Source organism: Corythoichthys intestinalis, chromosome 15 (genome assembly GCF_030265065.1).
Source record: "Corythoichthys intestinalis isolate RoL2023-P3 chromosome 15, ASM3026506v1, whole genome shotgun sequence".
Lineage (NCBI taxonomy): Eukaryota > Metazoa > Chordata > Actinopteri > Syngnathiformes > Syngnathidae > Corythoichthys > Corythoichthys intestinalis.
This window is the reverse complement of record NC_080409.1, coordinates 53689273-53713664: the sequence shown is the minus strand read 5'-3', so window position 1 is coordinate 53713664 and position 24392 is coordinate 53689273. Positions and strand designations below refer to the sequence as shown.

At 40.5% G+C, this 24392-nt stretch overlaps 1 protein-coding gene across 6 annotated transcripts in view; it reads left to right on the top strand.

The window, feature by feature from the left end:
* impg1b (interphotoreceptor matrix proteoglycan 1b) overlaps positions 1-24392 on the top strand; it is an 84775-nt gene that overhangs the window by 15349 nt on the left and 45034 nt on the right. For all 6 annotated transcript variants that reach the window (XM_057858739.1, XM_057858737.1, XM_057858738.1 and 3 more), the window contains exons 2-7: positions 9412-9630; positions 17764-17930; positions 22047-22075; positions 22288-22322; positions 22394-22440; positions 22505-22654. In XM_057858739.1, coding sequence (XP_057714722.1) covers positions 9412-9630; positions 17764-17930; positions 22047-22075; positions 22288-22322; positions 22394-22440; positions 22505-22654 — 647 coding nt within the window. The remainder of the gene's footprint in view (positions 1-9411; positions 9631-17763; positions 17931-22046; positions 22076-22287; positions 22323-22393; positions 22441-22504; positions 22655-24392) is intronic.

The window sequence follows — 24392 nt, the reverse complement described above, 5'->3', positions numbered from 1 at the left end:
AACAAAAACTACTACTACTAATTATAATTGAAATCAGCAATGGAGATAAGCACAAGAGCAATAGAAAGCAAGTAGATTGAAATATACAGTATAGACAGTTATGGATATGCAGTGCCAAACAAAAGTGTTTTTAGCCCTGATTTAAAGGAGCTAACAGTTTGAGCATACTTCAGACGTTCAGGTAACTTGTTCCAGAGGTGAGGAGCATAATAACTAAATGCTGCCTCACCCTGCTTGGTTCTTGTTCTTGGAACATGCAGGAGACGACAGGTTCCAGACGACTTTAGGGGTCTAGATGTCCGATAGGAATCTAACAAATCAAGCATGTATTTTGGTCCAAGGCCATTAAGTGTTTTGTAGTATTTTATAGTCTAATCCTTTGACTCACTGGAAGCCAGTGTAGCGATTTCAAAACCGGTGTAATGTGGTCCAGCTTCCTTGTATTTGTGAGGACTCTGGCTGCAGCATTCTGTACTAGCTGCAGCTTCCTGACTGATTTTTTTATCAAGACCCGTAAATATACCTTTGCAATAGTCCAATCTGCTGAAAATGAATGCATGCATAAGTTTTTCCATGTCTTGTTGAGTCAGAAGCCCCTTAATTCTGGTTATATTTTTTACGTGGTAATAAGCAGATTTAGTGACGGACTTTAGATGGCTATCAAATTGTAGGTCTGAGTCAATAATTACGCCAAGGTTTCTGACTTGATTTGTAGCTGTAAGTGACATTGTGCTAAGTTCCCTGCTTATCTTTGACCTTTCCTTTTTTGGCCCAAAAATGATAACTTCTGTCTTTTCCACATTTAACTGGAGAAAATTAACCCCGAAAGCAGACCGCAACATGCTAGAAGTCTCCAAAAACGTCCCGCCATTTGTTCTGGACTGTCAACAGAGAGTTGGTGGTGCAGACGTGGGCTTGTCACCGTCAATCTTGCTCATAACGCACATGTTGTATTAAGATAAGAAGACGTTGTGTATCTTTTATGCCCTATAGTCTGCTTGGTATACTATGGTATAAGTGCTATTTCTTTTGTATTGGGTGTGTTAGAGTAATACAAACAGTCAAACAGTAAATACGAGAAACGATATTATTCCCTGATTGATTATATTAAATGTGTTAGAATAATGCAAACCGTTAGATGGTGCCTATGAGAAAAGGTACTATCTCCTTCTCTAGTGACAATATTTACTGTTTGTCGAATACGGTTTGAAAGCATTTATAAGTGTATTTTGTGAGCCTACAGTGTATCGCCAAAGCGAGTTCTATTAAAAAGGCCTTTAAAACAACAAAGCCAGTGTTCATCTCAGACATTTACACAAACAACCTGAGTGATGTTTGCGCACTGTGCATGTGTCTGAACCCAACTCGCTTGCCAGAATCTAAAGAGGATCACGTTGTAGAATTGATCTCTCCTTTTGTTTTTCTCCCCAAAAACAACAAAGTAGAAGAACAACAAAATCTTTCGTTTTCTGAAACCTTGTTTGATAATCCAGAAGAGGCCTGTTTGTTATTTGGGTTTGATGATTTCCCGTCTGTGTTCGGGGGCTCATAAATCCTGGCTTATTGTCTTAAGGAGCCCTCCGAGGGTTGCCACCTGGCATCACAATGCTGGCTTTTCTTCTCAAAACGCTCTGATGTAATACTGACGACTGGCGCGCCGGCTTGTGTAACGGCACTGAATTAGCTCCTACTCGCAATTGCTGTCCGAGCGGAGGTCTCCTGCGCGTGGGAAGTGTCCACATTCCAATATTGTCATACTTATTGATCTTCATAATCGTTTCGGGCCACTTGTCATGATGTAATCCAGCACAAATGCCTTCAATAAGGATAATCCATTGACATTTGACATTCATGCAGTAGGGTTGCCAACTCCCTGAAAATAAAAATGAGCAGCTGAATAAAGTCAGCAAACCACACGGACGTCTGACATCGTCTTTTTGGAGCTTAGCTCACTGTCTAGTCTAATAGGAAACTTAATTATTTGTATCCCAAAAAATAGGAGAACCATTCTGCTTGAGATCAAAAAGCGGCCCGTAAACTAAAATGAGTGTGACACTCCTGCTCTGCATGATTCCACTCAGGATGTCCTGACAGTTTTGAATCTACAGTATATTATAAGCATCATAGGGTAGGGCTTTCTGGTTGAATTTTGTTTTCACTCTGTTCGTATGAGAGAGCTGCTCTGCTTGACAGTTAGGCTGCACTTTGAATTTTGAGGTTTTACAATTTGGTATATTATTTGATGGCCCACTGTTCTGACGAATGGGTATCCCTTGTCGAAGTAGTATTCCCGCCGTTGTTAGCAGCTTAATGTTGAACAAATCTACTTTACGTTTCGACATGTCTATTTAGATACACTGCTGGCCAAAAGTATTGGCACCCTTGTAATGGCGTACCGCAAGCAACATGTCACTTCCGCTCAATAATATTCATGACATTAGCTACTGTTGCTAAGGGGGTACACGCCGCCGTTTGTCCTAATAGGAAAGGAATGGAAACCGTGTACGAAGGAGATGTTTACAGAGCTAAAACTACCAATTCTGTCCGAAAATGATGTCCCTGGTGCCAAATTCACGGGCAAAGATGTGGAAGAACATGAAAATGTTTGGTTAAAGAGATGACAAAGGAGCCGACCTTAGCATAGCCTTAGCTTTTTTATCTACACGACTGACAATGACGTTCTCCTGTTTCAAAAAGCTATCCTTTACCACCAGCCCTGTCATTCTTATATACTGTATTATATCCTCTGGTTGTCCTACGTCTCTGACCGTTCTTGGGGGTAATGTATTTTAGTTTTGTGTAGCGATCGCAAATGCTACTCTGTGACAGCCAACAAACACTTTAATTTTTTTCCATTGATAACAAATCTTAATTTTATACTTTAAACTTCGCCCTTCATAAAGTTTTTTTAAAAAAAAATTTACAACAGAAAAGGTAACAGTGGCAGTCAGATACCACTTTAATTCTTTTCATGTCATTCATTGTCAGACACAAGCAGCACGGCACAACGTCACAATAAAAAATAAGTTAAAAATATCAAAATGGCTCACCTCTTTGTCCTCTGAAAGACCATGCCAAACCAACACAATGTTTACTGCATATGAAATGTGAATGGCTTCACTGAGCTGCTGTTAAAAGTCAGCGCAAGTTGATTCATTCTTCACATTTTTTCCTCCGAGTTTTTGGTTTCGGGAAACGTATGAAGAAAACATCCTTCATATGTCATAATGACTAAAGTCGTTTCTACAACTTCCAAAAAGCAATGTGTAATCGGCATGTTCGTTTTTGAAAGATTACCGGAGAAAAGTAGCAGAATTAACATAGTTTCTATGCGAGAGCGGGTTTATAATGTCCCACTTATCCTTTACTCCCGCTTTACGATGCGACATCTCAGTCTAAAAATAGCATGCGTGCAGTTCGCCTTTCTGTCAGATAATGCTCAATTTCTCACAGAAATTGATTGCAATTACAAATGCTTTAGTAGTAATATCTTCATTTATTTTGCTTGCAATGAAAAAACACAAAAGAGAATGAATGAAAAAAATTGAATCATATCATTTTACACAAAACTCCAAAACTGGGCCGAACAAAAATATTAACCCCCCCAGCCTAATACTTGGTAGCACAACCTTAAGACGAAAAAACTGCAAACAACCGCTTACAGTATCCATCAATAGCCACGTTTACATGCTGACTTTTATTCATACCGATTCAAATAATTCCAAATGGAAATTTCAGATCAGCCGTTTACATGTCACTTCATCTATTCCGATCCAGCGTTTACATGTGTCTGCCTTTATTCCGAAAGGACGTTTGACAACTGCTGTCTGACATGCGCAGATTAATCAAAACAAAGCGTCACGTTGCAAAACATGGAGATCGATTGTCAGATCAGCTGCTGTTTTAACTTTTCGAGTGGAAACAAAACTTCAGAATGACACGCCGTTCATTTAAAAAGTTGTGTGGGTGCGCTGTGCGTGTGCTTGGAAGCCATGTTGCAAGTGACGTTACTTACGTCACCAAGTGACGTCACCACGTCAGTACGGAGCATGTGCAGAAAGAACGCAACCAGACACCATTCCGCTTCCCTGTTTACATGATATAATTTTACTTCTAATCGGTTTGGGAAAAGGAATATTCCACCCCTGTGCAACGGAATGAAATTCCATTCGGTTTGGGCCTGTTCATTCCGAATGAGGTGTTTATATGGAACACATTTATTCGGTTTGAACATCTAAACCGATTGCAATTGGAATATTTGGCTCCATGTAAACGTGGCTAATGAGTTTCTTACAATGCTCTGCTGGAATTTTAGACCATTCCTCTTTGGCCAACTGCTCCAGGTCTCTGAGATTTGAGGGGTGCCATTTTCAGATCTCTCCATAGGTGTTCTTTGGGATTCAGGTCTGGACTCATTGCTGGCCACTTTAGAAGTCACCAGTGCTTTCTCTCAAACCATTTTCAAGTGCTTTTTGAAGTGTGTTTTGTGTCATTGTCCTGCTGGAAGACCCATGACCTCTGAGGGCTTTCTCACACTGGGCCCTACATTATGCTGCAAAATTTGTTGGTAGTCTTCAGACTTCATAATGCCATGCACACAGTCAAGCAGTCCAGTGCCGGAGGCAGTAAAGCAACCCCAAAATATCAGGGAACCTCCGCCATGTTTGACTGTGGGGACAGTGTTCTTTTCTTTGAAGGCCTCGTTTTTGTTTTTTTTCCTGTGAACTCTTTTCCTGTAAACTCTTTATTGAGGCTTTATCCCAAAAAGCTCTACTTTTGTGTCATCTGACCAGAGAACATTCTTCCAAAACGTTTTTGGCTTTCTCATGTAAGTTTTTAACTTGTTTGGATGTTAGCCGATGGTCTTTATCCACCATCCGCACAATCTTTCGTTGAAATCTCTCGTCAATTTTTCTTTTCCGTCCACATCTAGCCAATACTTTTAGCCAGCAGTGTATACGATATCTAGTGAGATGTGCCCGAGAATTACGGTGCATAAAAAAGAGTTGGCATTACATATACCAAGGGTCATGAACTAAAAATCCTTTGGGTCCGAAATTAAAAAATTACAACAATCTCGGGTCTGGAAATATTTTTAATGCTTCTTTTTTTCCAAAAAATACAAACGTATTTTTACGTGGCCATGCTGATAATTACAACATTCAAAAATGTAAATAAAATATAAAAGGTGCATAAAACTAAAACAGTGCTTTAATTGAATCATTAAATAGCAACATAAGAGCATGTTCAAGACTTCTTTTTTTTGAATTGTGGATGCTGACAGGGGGATTTGCTTTATTTTTTGACAGACCTCTTCTTTTTGCTTTCCGTCGACAAAGTTTCAGCAACTACACTCATACAACCTTTGACAATCGGTGCGTCACTGAAAGACTTTTTGTTTTGACTCAATACCCACGCTATTCTGAGGGAGAATTCATTGCAGTGAATAAATGAACCATGAGCCTTGAGGTGCCATCATATTGAGCCCTTAATTCCGCTATTTTTTGAGAACGGATGGCACAGTTCATAGGGAAAGTTTGCAAAAAAAGCTGCGTGCTTCGTCTCATAGTGCCTTTTTAAATTGCTGCTTTTTACAAGCGCTACCGTCTCTGAATGAGTCTCAGATGAGGCATAGCGGTCTTGTGCTGCCGCCAGGTAAAATGAACAAAAATGGGATGGTCCACTCCTCTCTCTGTTTTCACTCTGTTTTCTGCATCAATCTTGCGTAGTTTTGAGCATGCCATTTGCCGTACCTTTTCGCCTCTTCCTCCAACTTCATTCGGCTCAGTTTTTGGCTGTCACTCTGCGGAGTCTGGAAAGCGAGTGTGAGACATGCTGTTCTAAAAATAACTTTCAAATGCTTCACTCCCATTGGCTGGCTCACGCGCGTCACCGCTAAGGTTTTTGTTTGTTGCCCGCCTCCACTCTGCAAACCCGCAGAAAAAAATTATTTTTGTTGTTGCAACGTGTATTAGTCCAGACAGCTTGAGAGCCGGTCCAGACGGCTTGGGGGTCACAGAACCGCACCGAGGTCCGCGGTTCTGTGACCTCTCACATATACCACAGTAGTTGCATATGTTCTTTGCTGCACAACACCAGTACTTGACAATGAACGAGGTTATGAACGCCGCCCACAACCGCTAGAATGAACGCGTTCACAGTAACGTTCATGAGAAAAAAATATGATGCGTTCTGTTCACATTCTCCCAATATATTGAACACGTTCATGAACGATTGTTCATTGAACGCGTTCATGCAATAACACAATCAAAGAAGTGCTTATAGTAGATATGCGATTTTTCCTCCCATAACTGTAAATGTCGCAATCGCCTCTGTCAATTCCATAGAACGCCATGACAGCGCTGCTTGTGCTTGGAACTATTCACGCCTACGTGAATCATATAACCACCCGCTGCAAGATCAGAGAGTGTTGCGACTCCTTCTACATGGCTCTGGTCTGGAGTAGTTCTGCTCTCTGAGTGCTCCTGTAGTTTTAATTTTCTGTTCTTCAGGCTGTGCAAACCACAGGGGAGAAAACTTTCAGCAAAAGGAGCGGTGGAACATTTATTAGAACTGGAAAGAAGACGGGCAAAAAGGCTGGCAGCATGAAGACCCGTCAGGTCATTTACAATACTAAAGGCCCAAGACGTACGCCAAACAAAATATATATAATTCAGTTTGGGTAAATCGCTGCAAGATGTTGTTCGTGCTAGGCACACAACTCTGTTCAGGGATTTCCGAACAGAGACGGATCTGTGTAAATGCAAACATGAAATGGGTGGTGTTCTGTTGGTTTTGTCGGAGTGTCACCATATAAACGGCCCATCAGGGGGTTCATCTGTGAATGATGAAAATTGCTGTACATAATAGGGGTCCATGATGGCATTTCTCAGCACACTTGATCGATTATTGATCCCCACAAGGGAAATTCAAGTGTCCTTTAGCAGCACATGATTTAAAACATAGGACATGGACAGTACTCCAAAATATGTTGGGGCATAGGCAGAGTTTGACTTTTGGGGCAGGGGGTCACAATTTGTTGATGAACCCAAAACACAGTTTCAGTAATTTTATTGCTGAAGAACCTTCAAGAATAATTATAATAAAAAGTTGAAAATAAGCATGATAAGGAAATATAAATCAGGCTGCTTAGAACAGCTATACCCCCCCCCCCATAGAATCCACTTATGGTTGGGGGGAATCAAAACAAAAACAGAAAATATTTACAATGGTCATGATGAAATTTGACTGCAGCAGGAATTAATGGACAAGGCAACATGCATGATATAGAATTATCCGAGGTACCCTGAAGTGCACGCGGCGCCAACGTTGTTAATCCACATGATGCAGGACTGAGTTAGAGTTAAGGCCTGCTGAGAGCCGTGAGCTGTGTTAATGTTGAAGCTGAATGTGCTAATAAAGAAACAAAGTGCCAGCACATCGCGTGTGGTATACCTTTGTTAAGAAAAAGCACAAAACAAAACACCTTTCTCTGCCTCTTAGCTTTCAATGAGCATAAAAAGCCGTCATTGTAATCTGTTTGAGGCAATGCATGAGCGGGTCATTCTGCGCATGCGTTGAATGCGTCAAATATTTAATGTGATTAATCAAAAAAATTTAATTACCGCCCGTTAATGCGATAAATTTGACAGCACTAGTAAAATGATAACGATTGAATTTTTTTTTTTTCATTCTCTTTTGTGTTTTTTCATTGCAAGCAAATTAAATGAAGATGTTACTACCAAAGCATTTGTACTTGCAATCATTTTTTGGGAGAAATTGAACAACAGCTGACACAATTGTAGGGGTGCCAATATTTTGGGCCAGCAGTGTAGGCACCCTTGGTTGTTCTAGTGTTTTTCAGTGTGCTTCCCATGATATGTACACACTGTCAGGGAAGTTCAAGTTTGAACTCCGAGAGAAGTATCAATCAATAGCTCAGATAAGAGAAAGAATCAAACCCAGCCAAGGATTGCCTGCTTTGAAGACTTTATGAACAAGATATATATATCCAGGGTACAATGGTGTGCCCCAGCCAGGTGCTGTGAACACGCAGGAGTACAAAGAGGATACACAAGTAAAGGGTTTACATATGCTTGTTGAAAGGGCGTTGCTTACTATGAAAACGATACCTACTATGAAAGCAAAAATGAAACTTATTACAGCCCACCTCTGGTGATTTTTAGCTGAAAAACATCGTGAGTTACGACCTTGGAAACTTAGCCGTAGCTGACACGAGAGGGAGTAAAATCAGATAAGACAGTCGGAAGAAACTCTTTGTATCATGTTCAAAGAAATAGGTAGCGCACACAAACATGGATACAGTCACAGCACAAATAAATATACTTATAAGGCAGTTATGTGCTTTATAAGCATGAATAAAATATTCTTTCACACACACCAATCATCAGATAGGGGTTCTTTGTGCTTTAATACCACACCCACAGGGAGCGCACAGCTATGGCAACAGCAGTGTTACATAAATATGTTACAAGGGAATGTTACTGAGTCCAGGAAATTCAGGTACTTCTAGAGCTATTAATTTTTTTTTTTTAATTTTTATGACTCAAGAAACATGCTTTAGGCATTTCAATGAAGTTCAGTGTCTGCAATATTCAATTGTTTTGCGTCAATTTTTAGTTTCACTGCTAATGAACATCGGCTCCAAAAATCGGTAATCGGCCCATCTAACTATAACCAATATCGGTCCGGAAAAACTATTATCGGTCGATCTCTAGTGCAAAGTATCGCGATACATCACTGATGGGTCTAATACACCTTCTTCAATTTAGCTGTTGACCCAGAGCGAGGTGACAAAGGCAGGACACAAGGAGGCAGGAGTCAGAGAGTGGACTTTTACTAACTGCAGTTTGGGGAGAGGTCTGAGATCGGGCAATGTGACTAAGAGCGTCTCATCGAAGTCTCTCTCTGGACTCCCTGCCCTGCTGACTTTTATTGAGGGCTTGTTGCTGGGCGGAAAATAGTTACAACACTGTTGTCCAACGTGGCAGTTTCAATCGGACAAAGTTCCTTATTCTAGTCATTGATTTAAGAGTCACACTCTTGATTAAATTACCAGTCACACTCTTGAGCGAGCAAGATAACTTTGTTTTGAACACACATTTGCACTCGAAGTAGCTTGGTGGAAAAATACTGAGACGTTGTGTGACGAATCAACATATGTGTGTATCTATTTATCAGCAGAATGTGAGCAATTTCCGGTAATAAAAATGTAAGCACATGATTATGGGCTAAAACTGTATTCTTAGAGCAAACTTGTATAACCCGCAGAGTATAATGGTCATACAATCATGCATATCTTACAATCACCTTTTCGATATTTTGTCACAACCCTACTGTATAGTGTAAATAAAATAAATGATTAAAAATGCTTTCTGTTCCTCATCGCAGACAGCCGGGACCATGGTATTTCAGGACTCCGAGATGTGAGGTACCGGCACTTTTTAGAAGCTTCTAGAATGACGAAATATAACAGTAACAAAGCGAAAACCGGCGAGGAAGGACATCGGAGGAGGAGATCCACCTTTCTCACGACGGGTGTCAAAGTATGCCCTCACGAGACCATGAAAGCTGTCATCGGCAGCCATCGAGCCTACTACAAGCTTCGAGGTAGTTACTATTTATTTGTTTTCATTTATTCTTTCCAGAGTTAGAACAGATTCTCATTTGCAATGCAATCCTGGCTTCTGACACAAAGTGAAATAAAAACAAATGCAAATAAATTATATACACTGTACAATGAAATATTCCTAATATGATTGAAAAAGTTAAATGTGGTACAGTGGTATGAAAAAGTATCTGAACCTTTTGGAATTTCTCACATTTCTGCATAAAACCACCATCAAATGTGATCTGATCTTTGTCAAAATCACACAGATGAAAATACAGTGTGCTTTAAATAAAACATTTATAGGTTTTCATATTTTAATGAGGATAGCATGCAAACAATGACAGAAGGGGGAAAATAAGTAAGTGAATCCCCTGCCTAAGGAGACGTAAAGAGCAGTTGAAACCAATTTTTTTTAACCAAAAAATTAAAGTCAGGTGTGTGCTCAATCACTGATGAGGGCTTTAAAGCTGCCCTGCCTACTATACAACACACCTGGTAAGAATTGTCTTGATGAGAAGCATTGTCTGATGTGCATCATGGCTTGGTCAGAAGAGCTGTCTGAAGACCTGCAATCAAGGATTATTGATTTGTATAAAGCTGGGAAAGGACACAAAACCATCTCTAAAAGTCTGGATGTTCATTAATCGACAGTTAGAGAAGTTGTCTACACTGTTGTTTCTCTCCCGAGGAGTGGCCATCCACCAAAGGTGACGAGTTCAGCGCAGAATACTCAGAGAGGTAAAAAAAAGAACCCTAGAGTGTCTGCTAAAGACTTACAGAAATCACTGGCACAGTCCATTATCTCTGTGCACACATCAACTATATGTAAAACTATGGCCAAGAATGGTGTTCATGGGAGGACTCCACGGAGGAAGCCATTGTTTTTAAAAAAAATATTGTAGCACGTGTAATGTTCCCAAAAATGCACTTGGACACTCCATAGACGTTTTGGCAAAATATTTTGTGGACTTATGAAACCAATGTTGAATTGTTTGGGAGTGAAGGAATCTGACATTTTAGCCGGACTGCCGGAATCACGGCAGCCGAACCGCCGGACCCGCGCCAGCACAGCTCCAACGACCCGGGCCGGCGAGATACCGAAAATCCGGCCAGAAGGCCAAACTCCGCGAGTTCACCTTAAACTTAACCCCTTGCACTTACTCCATTTTGAAAGGTTTAAAGAAGGCACATCGAAACCAAGTTGACAACCAACATTTTAAGTCGGGTGTGCGCCCAATCACTGATGAGTGGTTTACAGCTGCCCTGCCCGCTATAAAACACACACCTGGTAAGTGTCTTGATGAGAAGCATTGTCTGATGTGCATCATAGCTCGATCAAAAGAACTGTCTGGAGACCTGCGATCAAGGATTGTTGATTTGTATTAAGCATGGAAAGAATACTTAACCATATCTAAAAGTCTGGATGTTCATCAATCGACAGTCAGAGAAGTTGTCTACAAATGAAAAGAGTTTGGCACTGTTGCTTCTCTCCCAAGGAGTGACTGTCCACTAAAGATGACGCCAAGAGTTGAGCGAAGAATACTCAGAGAGGTAAAAAAGAACTCTGGCCAAGAATGGTGTTCATGGGAGGACTCAACGGAGGAAAAAACATTGTTGCTCGTTTAATGTTCGCAAAAAAACACTTGGACACTCAACAGAGGTTTTGGCAAAATATTTTGTGGACTGATGAAACCAAAGTTGAATTGTTTGGGAGTAACACACAACGTCATGTGTGGAGGGAAAATTGAACAGCTCACCAACATCTACACCTCATCCCCATTGTGAAGCATGGTGGAGGGAGCATCATGATCTGGGGCTGTTTTGCTACCTCAGGGCCTGGACAACTTGCAATCAATAACGGAAGAATGAAGTCAAAAATTTTGCAGGAATTCCTGAGGCCGTCTGTCAGACAGTTGAAGCTAAAACGACGATAGATGCTGCAACAAGACAATGATCCAAAACACAGAAGTAGTGGTTTCAGAAGAACAAAACACACGTTCTGGAGTGGCCATGTCAAAGTCCAGACTTGAACCCTATTGAGATGCTGTGGCATGACCTAAAGACAGTGATTCATGCCAGACATCCCAGGAATCTGACTGAACTACAGCAGTTTTGTAGAGAAGAATGGGCTAAGATTAGTCCTGATCAATGTGCCAGACTGATCTGCAGCTACAGGAAGTGCATGGTTGAATTTATTGCTGCCAAAGGAGGGGGGGCACAAAATAGTAAATGTGATGGTTCACTTACTTATTTTTCCCCTTTCTGTCATTATTTGCATATTATCCTCATTAAAATATGAAAATTGTATTTATTTATTTATTATGTTTGGGTGGTTTTAGTTAAAGCAGACACTGTTTTTTCATCTGTGTGATTTTGACAAAGATCCGATCACATTTGATGGTGATTATATGCAGAAATATGAGAAATTCCAAATGGTTCAAATACTTTTTCACACCACTGTAACTGATGCTGTCGTCTGGAGTCTCTGAAAAACGCAGAGGCTACGGAGGATATACTTCAACTTTCTCGAGAGTTGATCAGAGATATTTTACACCTTGCTGATGACGTGGAAGCCAAAAACATGTAGTGTGCAAAGCAGGCGAGTTTATTGAATTTGTTGGCGTCATTTCAGCTCACGATTGCCTGATCACAAAGCAAGGCTGTTTATTCCCCCTGGCATTGTTTCCTTACAAATACCTGCTAAATGTGCTGTACTGGACAAAAAGAAACTGGAAAAAGAAGAAAAAACTGACATGTCAATAACAGAAAAGCAGAGGACTTGCTTGATCTATAGCATTTATATGCAAATGCTGTATGCCCAGCAAATAGATTCAAGCAGGGCTTTAGAATGACCAATGGGGGGTTACAATACATCGCAGCTCCAATGAGTCGTTTAAAAAAAGTGAAGCTAGATGACTTTGGTGATGCTAATGTAATCGCTGCTTGCAGAAATTAATTTTCCAGTGAATGAAGATAATGTTGGACAAAATTTGGACCTCGCAGGCACACGAAGACTCCATTGTGTTTGGGATATTTAATATTCATAAAGACATGCAAATGCAGCAGATTAAAAAAAAAAAACCGAAGAATTTGACCTTTTTGGAAGTGAACCAACTTACTTTCTGTATCAATATCATGTCTACGATTGTACTTTATTGGGAGTTGCACTCAAACACGCTAGTATTTGCTACGAGTTGAGAAAAGTATCATTGCAATGATGACTGTATGAACACAGTGTGGACCAAAAGTATTGGCACCCCTGCAATTCTGTCAGATCATGCTCAATTTCGCCCAGAAAATGATTGCAATTACAAATGCTTTGGTAGTAATATTTTCATTTATTTAGCTTGAAATGAAAAAACACAAAAGAGAATGAAAAATTTTTAAAACATTATTTTACACAAAACTCCAAAAATGGGCTGGACAAAAGTATTAGCACCCTTAGCCTAATACTTGTAAGCACAACCTTTAGACAAAATAACTGCGAACAGCCGCTTCCGGTATCCAACAATGAGTTTCTTACAATGCTCTGCTGGAATTTTTGACCATTCTTCTTTGGACAACTGCTCCAGGTCTCTGAAATTTGAAGGGAGCCATTTTCAGATCCCTCAACAGGTGTTCTATGGGATTCAGGACTCATTGCTGGCCACTTAAGAAGTGTCCAGTGCTTTCTCTCAAACTGTTTTCTAGTGCTTTTTGAAGTGTGTTTTGGGTCATTGTCCTGCTGGAAGACCCATGACCTCTGAGGGAGACCCAGCTTTCTCACACTGGACCCTACATTCATTATGCTGCAAAATTTGTTGGTAGTCTTCAGACTTCATAATGCCTTGCACAGAGTCAAGCAATCCAGTGCCAGAGGAAGCATAGCAACCTCAAAACATCAGGGAACCTCTGCCATGTTTGACTGTGGGAATCGTGTTCTTTTCTTTGAAGGCCTCGTTTTTTTCCCTGTAAACTCTATGTTGATGCCTTTTCCCAAAAAGCTCTACTTTTGTTTCATCTGGACAGAGAACATTCTTCCAAAACGTTTTTGCAAGGTACCTGCGGAGTCTTAAAAACGTGAAAAAGTCTTAAATTTGTTAATTAAGGCCTTGGAAATGTCTTAAATTTTGTTTACAAGTCTTAAATTTCATTCTCAAATGTCTTAATTTTCCTTGCCTTATCTGCGCGATAGAGCTAATAAATGTATCATAAGTAAACCAACAACAACAATTTTTTTTATTTTCCCCGACTTTATCGATCTCTGACCGATAAATGCACTGTTTCGGTCAGAAAATCCAGATTTCCGCGTTTTCGAAAATGCAGCATTACGTTGGAGCATTAAGTACAGTCAGTTGCTGGCAAGCTGTTATCGTCGGCGCAGCAACTTTGGGATGGGAAAGTGCAGGTTTAACCCATTGTGGTTGAGTGACTCAAAATATGACTGGGTTCAGGCTGTACCAGGGAATGAGTTGGAGGCTCTGTGCCGTAAAAATTTCAAGCTTGGCACAATGGGACATATGGCCTTGGAGTCACACATGAAGACTGCTAAACATTTAGCATGCTCAGCAGCTACACGGAGGCAGGCTACCGTATCGCAGTTCTGCTCAGCTAACCTCAACAGTCACCTTGACTGCCAGCGGCACCGAGCCCTCTCAGCCAGGTTACATGCGAGCTCGACGCCAACTCTTAAGGCAGAGGTGACATTATTTTGGCGCAAGAAGCATAGAGCAAATACTACTTCCGCAAGCGAGTATGAGCGCATATAAACACCAAGAAGAACGTAATTGCGCACACAAAGACGAACGCACGCACACACACAAGGAAGAGCCGTTTGTTCCCATGAAGAAGTTACGCACCCGAGTGAGAGGGGAAAGCGCTGCAAGGCTTCGCGCACATTTGTTGCTTTTGAAGCATCCACAGAGGCAATAGCTGTATATAACACAGTTTGTACTGTTTATTGTGCCTTTTCAATTGCAGTCAATAACAATCACGTCTTTTGCTGTTATTCTTAGTTATTCTGACAGATTCTTTTGCATTATTTCATAAATGTATGCCAGAATAGGTGCGAGATTGGTCTTAAATTTCATTGGACGTCGTGTTGAAACTGTCTTAAAAATCCTGGGGGAACCCTGTTTTGGCTTTCTCAGGTAACTTGGCAAACTCCAGCCTGGCTTTTTTATGTCTCTGGGTCAGAAGTGGGGTCTTCCTGGGTAAGCTACCATAGAGTCCCTTTTCATTCAGACGCCGACTGATAGTCCGGGTTGACACTGTTGTTCCCTCAGACTGCAGGACGGCTTGAACTTGTTTGGATGTTAGCCGAGGTTCTTTATCCACCATCCGCACAATCTTTTGTTGAAATCTGTCGGCAATTTTTCTTTTCCGTCCACATCTAGGGAGATTGGCTTTACACTTATGGATGACATTGCGCACGGTAGGGACAGGAACATTCAGGTCTTTGGAGATGGACTTGTAGCCTTGAGATTGCCCATGCTTCCTCACAATTTTGCTTCTCAAGTTCTCAGACAGTTATTTTGCCTCTTCTTTTCACCATGTTCAATGTGGTACACACAAGGACATCGGACAGAGGTTGAGTCAACTTGAATCCATTTTAACTGGCTGCAAGTGTAAATTAGTTATTGCCACCACCTGTTATGTGCCACATGCAAGTAACAGGTGCTGTTAGTTACACAAATTAGAGAAGCATCACATGATTTTTCAAAGGGTGCCAATACTTTTGTCCGGCCCGTTTTTGGAGTTTTGTGTAAAATGATCATGATTTATTTGATTTTTTATCATTTGTGTTTTTTTCATTGCAAGCAAAAGAAATGAAGATATTAATACCAAAGCATTTGTAATTGCAATCATTTTCTGGGAGAAATTGAGCATTATCTGACACAATTGCAGGGGTGCCAATACTTTTGGCCAGCACTGTATGTATCAAAATGTTTTAATTAGTTTATAGTAATTAATTCTGCATTTCCTCATGTCATTTATTTGCATCTCATTTTTCTGTGCTCCACGAGTATTCATAATGACACATTTAATTAATGCTGGTATTAATCACAGTACAGAGTGAAAAAGAAATGAATTCCACCATGTAAAAATCAACTAAGTCTGGATGCCTGTAAACATACGCTTTTATAGTTTGTTACAACATTCAAGAATATGGAATAGAAGATGCACTTTGCAAAAATATTTGCCCAGTTATCCTTGGAAGGATGCTCTTAATAGCTCTGAATGTGTGAATTCATTCCCCTCACAAATTTTCACTGGAATTCAGGTCAGGATTTCTGATGGACAAGTCCAAATTTATATCTTTAATTTGGAAAAAAGTATTAGACGCATGTCAAGTTTGTCCACCTACTATATTTGCTATTCACATAATGTTCTCTATGTTATGTACCCTTCTGGCCATTGGTATTGGCACCGCTGCAATTGTATCAAATAATGCTCAATTTCTCCCAGAAAATGATTGCAATTACATTTATTTTGCTTGCAATGAAAAAAAAACAAAAGAGAATAGGAAAAAAATCAAATCATGATATTTTTACGCAAAACTTCGAAAATGGGCCGGACGAAAGTATTGGCACCTTTTGAAACATCATGTGATGCGTCTCTTATTTGTGTAATTGACAGCACCTGTTACTTACCTGTGGCACCTATCAGGTGGTGGCAATAACTAAATCACACTTGCAGCCAGTTAAAATGTATTCAAGTTGACTCAACCTCTGTCCTGTGTTCTTTTGTGTACCACATTGAGAATGGAGAAAAGAAAGAAGACCAAAGAACTGTCTGAGGACTCAAGAAGCCAGGTTGTGAGGAGGCACGGGCAATCTCAAGGCAACAAGTCCATTTCCAAAGACCTGAATGTTCCTGTGTCTAGCGTGTGCAGTGTCATCAATAAGCGTAAAGCCCACAGCACTTTAGCTAACCTCCCTAGATGTGGACTGAAAAGAAAAATTGACGAGAGATTTCAATGAAAGATTGTGCAGATGGTGGATCAACAACCTGGACTAACATCCAAACAAGTTCAAGCTGTCCTGCAGTCCCAGGGTACAACACTGTCATCCTGTACTATCTGTCAGTGTCTGAATGAAAACTGACTTTATGGTAGGATACCCAGGAAGACCCTAATTCTGACCCAGAGACATAAAAAAATCCAGGCTGGAGTTTGCCAAAACTTACCTGAGAAAGCCGAAAACGTTTCGGAAGAATGTTCTCTGGTCAGATGAGACAACAGTAGAACTTTTTGGGAAAAGGCATAAACACAGAGTGTACAGGGGGAAAAAAACGAGGCCTTCGAAGAAAAAAACGTTCCCCACAGTCAAACATGGCAGAGGTTTCCGTGACGTTCTGGGGTTGCTTTGCTCTCTCTGGCACTGGACTGATTGACCGTGTGCATGGCATTATGTAGTCTGAAAACTACCAACAAATTTTGCAGCATAATGTAGGACCCAGTGTGAGAAAGCTGGGTCTCCCTCAGAGGTCATCAGTCTTCCAGCAGGACAATGACTCAAAACACATCAAAAAGCACTAGAAAATGTTTTGAGAGAAAGCACTGGAGACTTCTAAAGTGGCCAGATCTAGAAAATGGCACCCTTTAAATCTCAGAGACCTGGAGCAGTTGGCCAAAGAAGAATGGTCTAAAATTCCAGCAGAGCATTGCAAGAAACTCATTGATGGATACCGGAAGCGGTTGTCCGCAATTATTTTGTCTAAAGGTTGTGCTACCAAGTATTAGACTGAGGGTGCCAATACTTTTGTCCGGCCCGTTTTTGGAGTTTTGTGTAAAATGATCATGATTTATTTGATTTTTTATCATTTGTGTTTTTTTCATTGCAAGCAAAAGAAATGAAGATATTAATACCAAAGCATTTGTAATTGCAATCATTTTCTGGGAGAAATTGAGCATTATCTACCCAATTGTAGGGGTGCCAATACTTTTGGCCAGCATTGTATCAGTATTCTTATGATTTATACAGCTCCTTATTATTTTTAATCTGCCTTAAACGTTCTATACTTTATTATTATTATTTTCTTTGTTACTGTTTTTCAATATTAAATTTGTTTAAATTATTTTTTTAATGATTGTACGGCACCCTTGAGTGCCAGAAAGGCGCCTTCAAATAAAATGTTGCACCTTTTTTCAGTTTGTCAGGAAGCCATTTGGGAGGCCTTTCGTATCTTCCTGGACAGGGTACCAAACACGGAGGAGTATCGATCGTGGGTTTACACTTGCCAACATGAAAACCTCTGTATGGATGACCTGGCTCAAAACTTCAGTAGTTCTCAGGAGCATTTGGAAATGGTGGCCCGAGTAAGTGACACAATAATTGGACTTTGTACTTAAATATTACCCTGTGAGTCAGAAATGTCAATAAAAGACAAAATTACAGGGTGAGATTTGACAATATTTCAGCTACCGCTCACTCCAAAACAGTGGCGAATGCTGGTCTTTCCAGGAAGAGTTAGGCTCAATTTTGGCCTACAACATTAAATGTGGCGCGAGGCTAGTGTGAAGTGTGTCCGCCTGTGATTGCTTTGTGACGGTAGAGGGGCTCAGCCGTATGTGCTGCTTGGTATGGACAGAAACTATAGCGTGAAAGACATCAGTCGGCAAACACAAGCAGTTACAAAAGAAAAAATAAACACCAGAAATAGAAGCTCGATTTTTCTCAAGTCGTCTTTAAAATCTGACGTGTTAGTAGCGACGCGTTTACTCATGCGTCGACGCGTCCTGCGCACATATCATCTTTGAAGCCTCGTCACGCTGTAATGACGTCACCCACATGCCGCTGGTTGGTCTCGTTTGAAAGGGTGGAAGTTGAAGTCCATGCCAGTTTTTGGAAGTCCCAGGGTTTTTTGGGCTATACGGTAAATAAAGACCAGAAAGGCGTCAAATGACTCCGATACCAAACTGACTACTTAGCTTTGTCAAACAATAGACCACCTGAACAAGCAATGAAACAGACAACCCACTTTCACACTCCTGTTGAGTCTGCTTAGGTGTGAAGGGGGAGTTTCACTCTGGATAGCTGCAATTAGCATCTTGAATATTTGCAAATCCAGGGCTCCCTTGCCTTTTTTTTTTTGCTGAGGATTCCCTGAGAAGTGTCCGACATGAAAACACTAAAAAGGAACAACTGTCTCAATCACTCTCTGTCTGAAAAATTAGCTATACTGTACCTTGTATAAAAAGGAGGTGTAGGCAAACTGCAGCTTTTGGAATATGTAAAAAGGTTGTCCGCCCTATTGCCTGCCTGAGCGGTCCACTGTCCGACAAAGTCAAGCAGCCCTGCCTTGCAAACACTTAAGATGCTAATTAGAGCAATCCCACCCTGTGGTTTTGCGAGTGTGAATGGGAATGACTAATGAGGACCTCAATGCTCACAAAAGACAGGCAGATTAGAGTCAGATGACCCTTCTCTGGATACAAAAGTGATTTGTATCAACTGATCCACCCTTGGTAGTGCTATTAATCAGAGTCGATCTACCGAGTAAAATGGGAGATGTCATTTGAGTTTTAGTTTTATTGCCCTCATAAACATTAAAACTCTGCATGGACCATGTGTTTATGTCCATATTTCCATAATTTTATGTCCTTTTTCAAAACTGAAAGCAAAACAAAAAAATGTATCCCAGGAGGCGTTGAGGTCACAAAGGAAGGACATCATCTGAAAACTTAATATATTGCTGAGCTAACGAGAGGGGGTCGAGGTGGTGAGTGACGGCCGGTTGGATTGACTGGTTTGTAGCTTTGACTCGCCAGAGAAACTTGGTAGCGCTATGATTAATGGCACAAATGAGTCAATCATCGTTAAACTTGCATAAGTGTGCTATGGGAACTCATTCTGTAACTGACAGGCTGTTCTCAGCAGCGTGAGTGTCAAAGCGTGAATGGATTTGCTACGTTATGTTGATTCACATTATGAAGGCGGATTGATGGGACAGCAATGTGTTTGGAACTTCTGTTTGAAAAAAATCGGTATCAGATCGGGAATCGGTATCGACAGATTCTCAAAATCAGGTGACTCGGACATACAAATATCGGGACATACATGGTATGGAGACTTGACTTCTGGCACTCGAGTTTCTTTGCCTACCGAGCAGCTAAGAGCGCTAAGCCCCTCCACTGTCACAAAGGACAAGCGGACACACTTTGAGCTTCCCCTCACTGAAAGACCAGTATCCGCCACTGCAATCGATCAAGCATTATTACTGTAGTGACATTCAAAATTTCCAACAAATAACCTAACATGCATGCTTTTGGACTATGGGAGTAAACCGGAAGCCACACACATTGGGAAAACATACAAGCGGCACACAGAAAGGCCTTAGCCCACTGTAGATACAAATCCATGGTTGTAGTAACCAGTGTTGCTAATTACAGCGTTAGAGTATAAAAGCGTTATTTTTTTCAGTTGTGAGTTATCTAATTAATTACTTTTCTCATCTTTGCAACGCCGTTACCATTACTGAGGATGTAAAGGTGTGCGTTACTACGTTGATTGAATGACACAAGAAAAGTCTTGAGAGGTACGGAGAGAGAAGAGCGGGAGTGGAAAGGGAGTTGTGACGCCTTTGCAAACGCGATGCTAGGCTAGGTGGCTCCAGTAATACCTGACTGTTGCAAACAGCTTACAAACTACTCCCAAATGATGCTACGCTAGATATCACATGTAGGCATGTGCCGGTATGATATTTTGACGGTACGATAACCGTGAGCAAAAATACCGCAGTTTCACGGTATCACGGTATTGCAATTATAGCTCCCCAAAATTTTGAGATGTATGGGTTAAAAAAAAAAAAACTTTTTTCCATTGAACAGGATTTTTTTTTTCAGACCATAGTTGCAAATTGGAACATGAATATATTGTTAAAATAAATAAATTATCAATAAAAAAAACAAATATTTTCAATAAAATTAAAATATAACTTATAGACTATACCCACAGGCACAGCTCAAGTTGCTCAAGATTAGAGCAAGAACAAAATGATTTCTATAAGTGGTAAAAATACTTCTGAATAAAATTTTAAAAAATTTGTACTGCATGACATTTTTTTTTTTTTGAGGATGGAAAAGCTTAAGTGAAGTTTCGCCATTTTCAGCCACTGTGTCAACTCTAGTCTACATGATGTCATGCCTTTGTGTTAAAAAGAACAAAGAATTCATAAGTTAGTTAAAATGTATAAGTTAGTTAAAATGTCAATATTGTTGTGGAAAGGTTTCATCTAAAAAAAACAACAACAACAAAAAAAAACATTGGGAGTGAGACCTCTCCTTGATCCAAGATCATCTTTTGCAATTAGTGATCTTTGACACTATCACTTTTTCCCCTTCATTCAAGCGAATCAAGCTTGTTTTCTCACTCTGCGTCACACTCAACGAAGTTGCTCTCCCAGCTAAGCCTAGGCTAACATTCATCTTTGTAAGCTTTTAGTTAGTTTGTACATTGAATTTGAAAGGAAAATGTGTGTTTTGTTTTTGGCGAACTTTTTCCATGGTGCTAATCTGTTGAAGCTACTCACATGGAAAAATCTAATTGTACAACATTTTAAATGTATTCATTTTGTATATTACACTTACCACGATTTGAGAGCTCAATAAATTGAAGAACAGTACGCTTTATGTTTGGAGTATTTGTTTTTGGGTTCTGGCTGCATTTTTGACACAAGAAAAATAGCGAATACCGTACTACGGTCTGACGGAAAATTTTAGTGGTTTTGAAACCGCGACGTTTTCACACCACGGTAAACCGTGAAACCGGTAACCGGCACATGCCTAATCACATGTATACAGAACTAGATGCGAAATGAGACTCGGCGGCATTAGCAAATGTATAGAGAAGTAGATGCGAAATGATACATTTGCTGGTGTTCGGAAACAGCCGCCATCTTAAAGCAGTAGACTTTTCAGGAAGGCTCTGTTGTAGAGAACCTTCCTAGCGAACCTAAATGATGAAACAGTTTTAATACTTTCACATGTAGAAAGTAGACTAGGGTAAAGAACTGAGCTAGGGCCAGATGTCCCAAAAACCCTTTGAACTTCAAATAGTGTGACCTATGTTTTTTTTTTTTTTTTTTTTTTTTTGAATGAAAAAAAAACAAAACAAAAAAAACATGAAAAGTAACACCAGTTACTTTGCCAAGCAACTAATTACTCTTACATTCAGGTAACCGAGTTACAATTACTTTTGGGAGAAGTAATTGCTAACTGTAATTAATTACTTTTCAAAAGTAAGATTAACAACACTGATAGTAACCAGTTGGCCATCATTTTGCCTAAATTTGAATGTAATGAGCCTTAAGTTAATTGCAACTGAACTGTACTTACAAGGTGATTTGCATTAATATCACTTGTGTATCATTACTGGTATGAATACCGCACTTTGGGTACTATTGATCGAACATGATGATACTTTTTGACTTTCAGAGAGTGGCTGAGCAGGCTGAGCTTGATGGGTAGGTCTACTCCCATCTTTTTAAAACATTTATTTTCTTGAAGGTTGTTTTTGTTGTTCAGTATGTAAATTAGCCAATTTAGATCCTGATTTGCATTCACCCCTCCTAAAGTACAGTCTCTGTGATCTTGTTGGTTTTGACTTCAAATATTTTCCCTTAACCAATGTATTTCAATAGTGATCAATTTAACCACTTTCTTGTCCTTTTACCAGTGTTGTAATGGAAACACCGGAACCGGGAGTAGAATGTGAGTTAAAAACAAGTCACCTGCTAACTATATGTATGGTTGACTAACAGTCATATTCAATTTTGTTTCAGGCACGTGGACCCCCCCGGTGATTTTCATTCCAACAGAAGATGATGCGGTAGTAAAAAACAGTTTTAGCTCATGACAATGGTTACACTGAATAACCACTTTGTCTTTAATAGACAAAAGAAGAGCCGAAAATGATCAAAGAGAAGTACGGGGAGCACATTGTGGAGTTTAACGCGACCATTGTGGAGCCATCATACATTGAGCTATTGCTTGATCCTCAGGCAGCTGACGCCGATGACATCACTGGGGAAATAACCGACAAGGTACAATCTCATGAGAAATCCAGTGATTTTGAGATCTTTGGTCTTCCTCTTTGGGTTCTTGCAAGAACCACCAAAGTAATGATCAAAATAAGTAAAGAGCAGCGCTCTGACATAAATAAACGGCACTTGATCTCGAGATTCTGTTGACCTTGCTTTGTATGGATCGTAGCTACTTGATAACCTGGACTGAATCCAAGTGACTCTTTTCCCTTACAGGGAAGGCTGAGTGTGTGGGCCCAAACATAGTCATGAATCATTGGGGGTTTTATAGCTTGCAAGCCAGAAGTTTAGGTGTCTGGATAATAGCTCCAATAGGTACTCTAGTGTCACCTCCCAGTTTCAATTATTAGGGAAGGGGAGTATCGTCGACATGATTGATTCTCCTCGCAACTCAAATGTTCTGCCTTTGGCAGTGGAGGCATTTCCAGTGGACGTTAAACCCGTTGCTGTATTTGGGCCACTCAACTTTAGGATAGCCCAGAGTTTCCATGGAAACGGAAGCAATCAATTAGGCTGTGTTCAGACCACAGGCATATCTGATTCCGATAGGATTCCTCCTCGAATCAGGTTTTTAGGGCTTCCTGTTCACACTAATTTTAGCAAGTGTCCAAATCAGATCTGGGCCTGTTCAGACTGGGCCACATTATTGATACACCTGACAGGTTGCTGTAGCAACGAAGGTGTCATCCAGCATAGAGTGACGTCAGGGAAAGTCAAATCCTATTTGACCTGTGCAAACTGAGAATAAAGGAAAAAAAGAGTCGACTATTAAACGAACAGGAGATGACGACACACAATTCAGGAACAAAAATATGCTGGCTAGCCAGGAGAGTCTACCGAGGTGTCTCCAGTGGAAGTCTTTCAACCTTCAATATCTTATTGTTTATATTTGCGTACCAGACAGTGAAGAGTATCAGTGGACAGTCTAGTTCCGCCTCCTAGATAAGACTGTGAATAGACATATCAGGCTTAACTTGCGGACTTAAAGAGCTCCCTGTATGACCTTGGACAGAACAAAGAGGTACTGTGGCCAGATGTTCTGTTGTGAAAACAAAGAATTGCGTATGTGGGAAATGTTAGTCTGGGAAAATGTATATGAATAAATAGAAATATATACAGTGGGGCAAATAAGTATTTGGTCAACCACTAATAAAGGCTTTGAAACACAAGTTGACAATTTATTCCAGGTAGACAGTTATCAGACAGCAAACAGACCCAGATGCAGAGGAAGGCTGGATTCACGGTCACCAATCCACAGGTCAACAAAAGATTCCCAAGAAAAATGACAGCAATTAGTTAAGCATTGTCTTTAAAAGGCTCTTGAGAGGCGGGTTGTGGTCCAGAAGAAGGGTGGTTCGGGTGTTGTTTAGGGTTATTGTCTGTTGTGGATTAGGCAGGAGAATTCAGGCGTTACGATTGTCAGGGCAAAAAGAATTGAGGATTTTGCCAGCCTGCCAGCCTCAGCGCCACGTGAGTGCTGAGTGTCCAGCGAGTTCCTCCGTTTTAAGATGTGTCTTATGGGAGGAGAGGATGTCCTCTTATTGTTCCGGACTGTCCATTGCTGGTTACCAGAAGAGCTGATGGTGGGATTTGGTGGTCCAGACGTGGGCTTGGTAGATGTCTTGGCCATCTCTTGCTCGCTCCGTCATCGTCAATCTTGCTCAGTCAGCTGCATGACGCATGTTGTTGGGCTTCCGTAGTCATCAGGCATCCTGTAGTTGTTATCCGCCTGATCTGT